Below are 10307 nucleotides of genomic sequence, written 5' to 3'. Positions count from 1 at the left end.
GTCAACCCATTTGATGACATAAAGATGAGTCCAGGGTGGTGATGCTGCTACTCCTTCAGCCTAGCTCTATAAACACACAGGTCAACCCATTTGATGACATAAAGATGAGTCCAGGGTGGTGATGCTGCTACTCCTTCAGCCTAGCTCTATAAACACACAGGTCAACCCATTTGATGACATAAAGATGAGTCCAGGGTGGTGATGCAGCTACTCCTTCAGCCTAGCTCTATAAACATACAGGTCAACCCATTTGATGACATAAAGATGAGTCCAGGGTGGTGATGCTGCTACTCCTTCAGCCTAGCTCTATAAACACACATGTCAACCCATTTGATGACATAAAGATGAGTCCAGGGTGGTGATGCTGCTACTCCTTCAGCCTAGCTCTATAAACACACAGGTCAACCCATTTGATGACATAAAGGTCCAGTGAACCTGAGCACGATGAAACCATCTTTGACACTGGTCCTGCTTGCCAAACCACCCTCTTGATGCGGCCTACACACTACACAGTAGTGCCACAGACAGAGATGAGACACCTCAGGTGAACACTGTGCTGTTCAAGTCTCCGTTCACAGGTTGAGATCATTTGAGAGAACCCAAGAACGAGAGAACAAAAGAGAAAAAGAGGTAAAACAAAAGAAAAGTGGGTGGAAGTGTGTCTGGGGTAGCATCACATGCCGATGCTGTGACACACATCTGAAACAAATCGACGCCCTCTCTTTCTCCTCCCCTCTCTCTCTTCCCCTCTCGCAGTGTGCCCGCGGGGCCGTGTAGCGTTAATTGCTGCCTCTACACAGCCCCGAGTCTGCCACACACTATCTAATGCTCGCATCAAAGAAATCACGAGCTCAACTTTATGAAATTTTTATTCAATATGTTCACTTCTCTTCCCTTTTCCCTCTTTCTTCCTATTCCCCACCTTGGCCCTCCTCTCCCTTTCCACCGCCGCCACCAAACAGACAAGAAAGAGTCTCCCTACCATGTTTTCAGCTTTACTTCCTTCCTGCCCAGAAGCACTGCTGGTGAATCTCGTTAGTTCTCACACAGTCAACTTCTCCTCTCCGCTCTGCCAGGAGCTAAAAACCTGATCGGGGAGAAAAAGGGATAAAACGAGAGAAAGGAAATAAAAGAAGAGGGGAGGAGAAAGGGGGGCAGAGATGAAGAAGTTTGGCTGCTGAGGTATTCCACAGAGCTAAGTGGGAGATGGTTGATATCACTTAACTAATGAGAAATAAGATGCAGAGAACGACACAAAGGAAAGAGCAGATAGCAGAGGGTTATTCTCTCCCTATGGACATAGTCAATACACACCGTGCTACAAGGCTCTTTCATCATTCGGACTGTTTTATTTGGATCCACAATGGAACATTGTGACTCTTAAAGAACCTATTTTCATCATATATTTATACATTTGCAGGACATGAATCCATAAGTGTACATGATACAACAATCTATTCAGTGTTCATCTTCACATACATCAGCTTAGATTCTAAGCAATCCTAGCTTTTCTCTTATACCATCCAGATGTGATCATCATCCCTATTCCCTTTGTAGATGAGTTATAAGTTAACATTTTACTTAGTCTCTTCTCCTACCTTGCCCCCAAGTAGACAGTCAGGCATAATCATGGTTGGCTTAAGATTGATGTACCTTACACATTACCAACTCTTCTTTCTCTCGCTCACACACATTTGGTCATCCATCAGAGCACGGAGTGTTGTTTTTGCCCCCACATAGCTCACTCAGGTATAAATCACATAAGCTGATTTCAAGGTTCAATGTTTAAATAATTAAAGAGCTTTAATTTATCAGGATTTAGCACCTTCAGACAAGAGAAATAAAATAAAAACTAATGAAAAGGGGTAGAGGGATATAGAAGAGATTCTTAAATAGAGTATTTGGAGAGAAAAAAACAAGACATGACCACATTTATCACACAAAGATTTTTATTGGAGGAAAAAAAAAACGTAACAAAAAAAAGAAAAGTACAATTGTGCAAAACCAGATTCAGCCTCCGAACCAGTGCTACTTCAGCTGAGTGGGACTTATCCTATAGTTACCACAAGCTCGTAGATTTTAAACGCAAGGCTTGCTTAAGAAAATTTACACAATTAACATTTCTCAAATTATAAACAAAAGCCTTCATTAACCTAGCTATTGATTGATTGATCCTAAGGACAATTATGCATTTTATTATTATTTTCAACCTCCACTTATGAAAATCTGTCAAAAATGTAAATCATTCAATTTCAATGTTATTTTCTCCCCTCATACACATTCCAGGCCTCACCCTTTAAAGTCCCATCATTTCCTTGACCACACGTAACTGATCAATGTATTAAAACTTCAAGTCGATGTATGTTTTATGAACTTGTGGCAGTAACTCTGGCATAATGTGAAAGCTCTGTAAAAGAGAAAGATACAGTAGCTCTACAAAGCCAGAACAAATCATTTATTAAATAGGATACGCTTTCACAAATAAAAACACATTCTTTACTGATGCATCTGAATCTCTCATCCAAATGTTCACCATCAACATTAGGGACATGTTCAAGAGGAACGGATAGCAGAACATGTTTTGAATTAGAAAAAAAATGTTCTTATTGAATAAGTTCGTACCCTAAATATGTTTTCTTATTTCGCTGCTATTGAAAGCCACCCAGCTATGGCAGAGCAAGGGTGTCACCCAGGAGTCAAGGTAAGCAGGCTTTTGATGCAGCCCAGTACTTGATCCATCTTATCGTGGTTCATATTGAAGACTATGAGTAGTTGATTATTCGAAACAGGTGTGTGTGTGTAGGCTAGTGCTGGACCGGAACGAAAGCCTGCACTCCTAATAGCAAGTCTAGAGATGATGCTGTAAATGGAACAGTGCCTCTAATATTAGATGGAGAGTGATGGAGCTCTACTGCCCTCCTTTGGCCAAACATGGGTAACTACAGCCTACTGGGTGCCCATAGCAGTGCATCAAATCCAATTGTCCAATGATAAACTATATAAAACGACAGATACTGCCTGATTGTATGAGGTTCATACTTAATATCTTAACCAATCAATACTAAATAACTTATAGATGTCTTAAATGAAAGCCATCTACCAGCAAGAGGGTCTAGCATGCGCCTCGAAAACCGTGAGAGGTTACACGGAGGAATGCCACATTCAAGGAATATGGCTCTTATGTCACATGCATAGAAGTCCTACTCTCATATTGCAGCCTCTATCCCCATATTCAGTAGTCTAGGCTCCGAGGCAACACACTGACCCATGTCTCTACTTGGGAGAAAATCAAAAACGATACAGTAAAAAGACAAAAACACTACTTAAGTTTGTGTGAACAAGTGTACACCACAGGGAGAAGGTTTGAGACTTAGACATCTATTCTCATCAGAAAAAGTATTTAGAGTACACATTATATAAACATTCCTCCTGGAATAAGAGTTACTGGCAGTTTACACCTTACAATGCTTTCTCACATTGAAGAACAAAGTCTCATTGCATTTTGTTGGCAAAGGGTAGCCACCTAGTGGTCAAAGGCTCTTATTGCAGAATCAACAGTAGCAACCTAACATAACTTTGGGAGTCAGGTACATTAGGCCTAAATGATAATGTCACCAATGAACAGATCAACATCATAATGACTCAGTGGATTATGAATGATCTTTACAACACGCTTCCCTGGAGAGATACAGGGACATCACTCTTATACCACTCCTACACCAGAAAGCACATTAACTGTGTTCAACTTGTATTGGTTTATTTATGTTTGAATGAGAATTGTCTAATATTAAAGTGATAAGAGGAGTTGTTCAGTAGGGCTCAAAGCTTCCTGGTTATGCAGGCAGGAAGTTGCACCCACCCTTAATATTATTTTGCCTATGGTTACACCACTAGCCCAGCTCAAGGAGGGTGCAGTGCAGTCCCCCACCCACCCAAATCCCCTTTTCCTCCATCCTCCAGACATACACCACCTCAGTTCTCCATGAGGGAGCGTTGTAGAGCCTCCTGGATCATAGTGTGTTCGTCTGTGGAGTAGTCCTGGAGAGAAAGGAGGAGAGAGGGGGAATAATTAAATAATAAAAACAGAGGTGTACAATAACAGAATTGTGGCCACTGCGTCTTAAGATCCACTTACGACAAAGGTGTCATAAGAGAAGGTGTGTCTAATCTTGAGGTGCTGGAAGAAGTCAGCGCTCCTGTAGTTAGGGTCTCCCCAAGGCATAGAGGCACAGATAGGACACACCTGCAACAGAATAAAACATTGCTCATCTGGACAACAGTCTTTAGCTCACCCTCACAAGTAACATTAAAAACACATTGTGTTAAAGCAGCAATAGACATGCACACTCACACACCAGCCTTTCCGTCAAATGTACGTCCAGATTTTTACAGGCCTTATGTAATAGACACCCATTTGAATGCCGTCTCACGTAGGCTAATATTTCTTTAGGAGTGCCCACTGCCGATTTACACCACATGAAAGTGACTGCAATGATTATTGAGTGGAGTCTCAAAGAGCCGCTAGTCCCTTTTAACAGAGACACACATTTCAACAAATAAACACCAGTTTCAAATAAACGTCTGGTCTAAATTAACCGTTTGAGTGAACTTCAGCGAGTACTGTAAATATTGAGCAAAATAAGAAAGGAAAGCAGCATTGCCATGGATGAAACAGCACAGCGATCAGACACGGCCACAGCGATCAGACACGGCCACAGCGATCAGACACGGCCACAGCGATCAGACACGGCCACAGCGATCAGACACGGCCACAGCGATCAGACACGGCCACCCCAAATAGCAACAAGATCTCAGTCTCACTTTAGTATTCAACATTTTGCACTGTTTCTAATATTTTTTTAGCTACTATACCAGATTAAAAGATGGGAAGTAAGCTGCATCATTCACCTAAATACTCCTTGTTGGTGGAGTAGTATGACATTTCTGTAAATTATATTTTAGGTAGATTCATCTAGCAAAATATAATTAATGGTGAAGGGCACTGATATGGAAAATCTATATAGCATTTTTTCAACACTTCTCCCGTGTGCTCACAGCGGAGTCTTTGACAGACTGACTGGCGTGGCCTGGTACCAGTTGAGACAATTGCAAGTCTATACTTTTTTTTTTTATCAGCCAAAAGCCGTCAATTACCGGCTAACGTAAACACTGTGACACACCTAGACGTTCTCATGCCCCCCCATCCTCCACCACACCCTGCTTCTAGAAAGGCTCAAGCTATGACTATACACCTTGGCAGGTATTATTTCCTTTTCTCCCGCTATAACACTAAAGTGTGTGTGACCGTCAGCGGCTAGGAAGCGACTCTGGTAAGGTAGTAAGTCATACAGACTCCTGGCAGATAGCGGTGTGTGATGATTTAGGACCTGCTCTGCAGAATGATTGAGGAGCACAGTGGAGCGGCTCCAAAAGACTCACACCATACGCACACATCCCAAAGCACCTGGTTTTACAAGCCATCCCTATTCCATACACCCCCCCCCTCCCATCTTTCTGTCATCTTGTTTTCCTCTCTTGGCTTTCTGTCAAGCTCTCCCTTATTCTCTCCCTCCATCATTCTCATTCTTTCTATGCAACATCTCATGTTACACCCGTGGCTGAAGCAGGCTGTCACAGACTGCATGCATTAACAGTAACACACCATATAGGTCCTCACGCAATGAACAAAAAAATGCTGGAGCCAATTATCAGCAGGGTCACATTTCAGTGAGGACCCCTTACCACATGGCGCGTGTCTCGGGCATGCTGGGAAGTGCAGTGCTCCACCAGACCGTCCTGGTCAAGGTTCTGGCAGTTACAGTACGGGCAGGAGAAGGTGAAGCGATTCGGCAAAGGGCTGGAGAGAGAGGGGAAGGGGAATGAGGACATGTTGGATATGCTAAAGCAGTGTTTCCTTTGTTTGTATTATACAGGACCATGGTCTCTATAGACAAGCTAGCTGACAAATCTGGAAACAAAATGTGAACGCTTCAATGGGGCAGAAGGCGATGTGTTGTGATTATGGACGGCCAGATTGCTAGCAACAGAGGTAGCTCGTTTCAGCTAGTTCTCTTGTTCTTCATACTGTGTCTTGTTTTGAAATGTGACTGATATTTCTATGCTACTATGGCAACAAAAAACAAAGAAAATCACTAGCTAACCAACTAACAATGTATTTGAGAGACTACAAATGCTCATAGTTCAAATGTATTTATGTTTTCAATAAACATTGAAGACATGTAAACTATATTTAAGCCAACCCCATCTGTGTTGTTGCTAAACAACCAGCACGTCTATGGGTCTGTGCCCTTCACTATGAAACTCAGTGTTTATGCAATAGTACATTTTTTAAAAAGTGGATATTTAGAGCCAATACAACAGTTGAGAACCTATAAAGATGGGTTAATCATCAATACATATATGAATAGCTTAGTATAATATTATCTTTCTAAGTCCATAAGTAGATGATTGAACAGCATTTCAAAGTTGCTATGCCACCACTCAGGCTACACCCTCCCCGTCTCACCCGATAATGTTAGGCTGGGTCTGGGCAGTGGTCCTGACCCCCTCCTCAATGTACTCCTGGTACTTGGAGCAGGCTGCCGTGTGGCCTCTCATTTGGGACAGGCCAACCTGAGAGAGACAAGGAGGAACCAGGCCTCAGTGCCAATGGTAGCGCAGTATGTTCAGAAACATTGGCATAGACTTTTGTGCACATATACAAATACAGGGCATTCAGAAATGATTCAGACATTCCATTTTGTTACGTTACAGCCTTATCCTAAAATGGATTAAATAAAAAAACATCCTCATCAATACACACAGAACCCCCCCATAATGACAAAGCAAAAGCAGGTTAAGAAATGTTCGCACATTTATTAAAAATGAAAACAGAAATACCTCATTTACATAAGTATTCAGACCCTTTGCTATGAGACTCGAAATTGAGCTCAGGTGCATCCTTGATTAGAGTCCACCTGTGTTAAATTCAATTGATTTGGACATGATTTGGAAAGGCACACACCTGTCTATATAAAAGGTCCCACAGTCAGAGCAAAACCCGAGTCATGAGGATGAAGGAATTGTCCGTAGAACTCCTGGACAGGATTGTGTCGAGGCACAGATCTGAGGAAGGGTAACAAAAATAATTCTGCAGCATTGAAGGTCCTCAAGAACACAGTGGCCTCCATCATTCTTAAATGGAAGACGTTTGGAACCACCAACACTCTTCCTAGAGCTGGCCGCCCGCCAAACTGAGCAATCGGGGGAGCAGGGCCTTGGTGAGGGAGGTGACAAAGAACCCGATGGTCACTGACAGTTTCTCTGTGGAAATGGGAGAACCTTCCAGAAGGACAACCATCTTAGCAGCACTCCCCCAATCAGGCCTTTATGGTAGTGCCCAGAGAAGCCACTCCTCAGTAAAAGGCAAGACAGCCCGCTTGGAGTTTGCCAAGAGGTATCTAAAGGACTCCGACTATGAGAAACAAGATTCTCTGGTCTGATGAAACCAAGATTGAACTCTTTGGGCCTGAATGCCAATCGTCACATCTGGAGGAAACCTAGCACCATCCCTTCGGTGAAGCATGGTGGTTTCAGCATCATACTGTGGGGATGTTTTTCAGCTGCAGGGACTGGGAGACTAGTCAGGATTTGAGGAAAAGATGAACAGATTTAAATACAGAGAGATCCTTAATGAAACCTTACTCCAGAGCACTCAGGACCTCAGACTGGGGTGAAGGTTCACCTTCCAACAGGACAACAACCCTAAGCATACAGCCAAGACGACGCAGGAGTGGCTTTGGATCAGCGGCCCAGCAATCTCTGGAGAGACCTGAAAATAGAAGTGCAGCGAGGCTTCCCATCCAACCTGACAGAGCTTGAGAAGATCTGCATAGAAGAATGGGAGAAACTCCCCAAATACAGGTGTGCCAAGCTTGTAGCGTCATACCCAAAAAGACTCAAGGCTGTATGCACTGCCAAAGGTGCTACAAAGTACTGAGTAACGAGTCTGAATACTGTAAATGTAAATGTGACATTTCAGTTCCTTTAATACATTTGCAACAATTGTCATTGTTGGGTATTGTGTGTAGATGAGGGGCTGTAATGTAACAATGTGGAAAAAGTAAAGTGGTCTGAATACACTGTATATAAAATTCACTTCCTCATCCTAATTCCCTTGACTATTCACATTGTTTAACAAAATGACAGCATGCTATACACACACAGACACACCTGTGCTCCGCAGCCCTTGCAGGCCGCCACAGAGGTGTGTATGAGGGCATCTAGGTCAGTGGCTTTGGCCCAGTGACCCAGTGCTGCCCTGCACACGGCACACACTGGCTTTTGGGGCCGCAGGCACGCCTGCAGACAACTTTGACAAAACCTGGAGGGTGGAGGGAGAGAATGGAAAGGAGAGTGGAAGTGTAGAAAATCATTAATTGGCTAAAATGCAAGTAGCGGACTGAACTCCACGGCGAAGGAAGTTTGATGAATTTCAATGGCGTGGAGTCGAGACCAGGCTTGGGGGAATCTAGTTCCGGCTACACCAATTTGCCAAGGCCAATACTTACAATAATTTAATATTATGAAATGTCCGCCTTATAGCCATATTTGTCCTCTGTAGTGTGCTTTTCTTTGCTGAAATCCATACTTTTTATTTAAATAAACGTTAATCAAATACCACCACCGACTGTTTCCTTGTTGAGATTCAATGGCCACATGCGCCGAGTCGAGTTGCCGTCTTTGAGCAACAGCAATTAGCAAACAGTCAATGGCAGTATTAGATTAACGTTTATTGAAAAAGTATAGATTTCAGCAGGCAAAGAATGGCACGCAACTAAAGAGGGCAAACAGACAAGCTGGGCGTTTCATAAAATGTTTTTTGTAGTATTGACCTTGAGCAAATCGATTTAGTGAGAGTTGGACATTGGTTTAGTTAATCAGAAACTTCCTTCACCATGGATTGGAGTTTAGTCCGCTGAAATGAAAGCAAACATCTATTTATAGGTAATGTAATACCAACGAATTGTTCAATACAGAAGGAAAACAAAACAATGTTATACGTCTGGCATCACAAATAAACAATGATGCAGATTAACGTTAGACCTCTGTTCATCACCGACAGTTTCATACTTTACTTTATGAAATTCAATGACGGTGCGAATGTTTTATTACTAAACGCACTTCCGTCACCGAGGAATAGTCCTGTCATTTGAGGACATTGGGTTTTGTAGTTCTCTAAAGATCTACATTAATGAATTTCACACATTATTCAACTACAAAACCCACGATTCTTGAACCCCATTTCTTGACGTAAACAAAACTGAACGTAAAGCAGATTTATGAACTTACAAACATAACATTGAATGCCAAAATAAACATTAATGGCTAGCTAATTATTAATTCCTGTCAGAAGGAGTTAGCTTATGGGTGTACAGACATGTTCAATCGTTTAGCTAGCCAGCTCACAACAGATATTGTTGGTGGGCTGGCTAGTTCTGCCAAATAGCTAACGTTAGACTGCTCGTTAACTTGGACGATGTCTAGCCAGCTTCGTTAATAGACAAAAATACATATTTGTGTAAAGATACTCACGTATGTCCACAGTGTGTTGTGACAGGGCTATCAAAAATCTCCAGACAAACCGGGCAGAGGAACTCTGTCACGTCCCTGTCGCCTCCAGAAACATTTTTCTTCTGCTGTGCAGAGCTAAAGGATCCTAGCATCGCCATTTCTTCTCTCTCAGCTGTCAATTTGGGGGACCTATTGTTGCGTTCAATACAACTGGGTGTATTCATTAGTCGAATTCCGTAGCGAAACATTTGATCTGTTGCAAAACGTTTTGCAACAGATGAAAGCGGATTTCCAATAGATAACACAAACATAGTCAAAATTGGTTAAAAAAATCCTGAAAACAAAACGTAGCTTTTTGGTCGTAATTGAAAGTTAGGTTTTAGTTTAGGGTTAGCAGTGTGGTGAAGGTTAGGGTTAAAATCTGATTTTAAGAAGATACATTGTAGAAATGGGCGGAGCTTAGGACTTTGTATCAGTGTTCATTAATGACGACTGGTTTACCGTTTACTCTAGGAACCAAACGGAAGCTTATAACATAGCGAATGGAACCAAACAGGGAGTGACATACCCGAATTTCTCCAATATTAACTATTGTTTCCTTTGCAAAACGGTAACCGTTTTTAGTAAACTATTTCTGATGCAAAACGTTTTGCAACAGATTAAACGTTTTGCAACATAATCCGTCTAATGAATGCACCCCTGAAAACAAAACGAAAAACGAGCTCGTGCTGCAT

The 10307-nt window shown here is 42.3% G+C and overlaps 1 protein-coding gene across 1 annotated transcript; it reads right to left on the bottom strand.

The window, feature by feature from the left end:
• Window positions 1-1931: 1931 nt before the first annotated feature.
• On the bottom strand, window positions 1932-9984 carry rnf114 (ring finger protein 114). The gene is made up of 6 exons (XM_020459223.2): window positions 9595-9984; window positions 8233-8383; window positions 6527-6633; window positions 5743-5857; window positions 4136-4243; window positions 1932-4038 (listed from the first exon to the last, which is right to left on the bottom strand). The coding sequence occupies exons 1-6, from the start codon at window positions 9882-9884 to the stop codon at window positions 3973-3975; spliced, it is 837 nt and encodes a 278-aa protein (XP_020314812.1). The 5' UTR covers window positions 9885-9984; the 3' UTR covers window positions 1932-3972.
• Window positions 9985-10307: the final 323 nt, after the last annotated feature.

This window comes from Oncorhynchus kisutch, linkage group LG24 (assembly GCF_002021735.2).
Source record: "Oncorhynchus kisutch isolate 150728-3 linkage group LG24, Okis_V2, whole genome shotgun sequence".
NCBI lineage: Eukaryota > Metazoa > Chordata > Actinopteri > Salmoniformes > Salmonidae > Oncorhynchus > Oncorhynchus kisutch.
The sequence above is the reverse complement of the archived record's forward strand: the minus strand, read 5'-3'. Positions and strand labels throughout refer to the sequence as shown.

Excerpts from the sequence above, each read along its gene's own strand:
- rnf114 (XM_020459223.2), bottom strand. The coding sequence starts at position 9,884 with ATGTTTGTGTTATCTATTGGAAATCCGCTTTCATCTGTTGCAAAACGT. Across the intron at positions 6,634-8,232 it reads GCAAGGGCTGCGGAGCACAG|GTTGGCCTGTCCCAAATGAG; the intron begins GTGTGTCTGTGT and ends TGTCTCTCTCAG. Across the intron at positions 4,039-4,135 it reads TCTCTTATGACACCTTTGTC|GACTACTCCACAGACGAACA; the intron begins GTAAGTGGATCT and ends CTTTCTCTCCAG.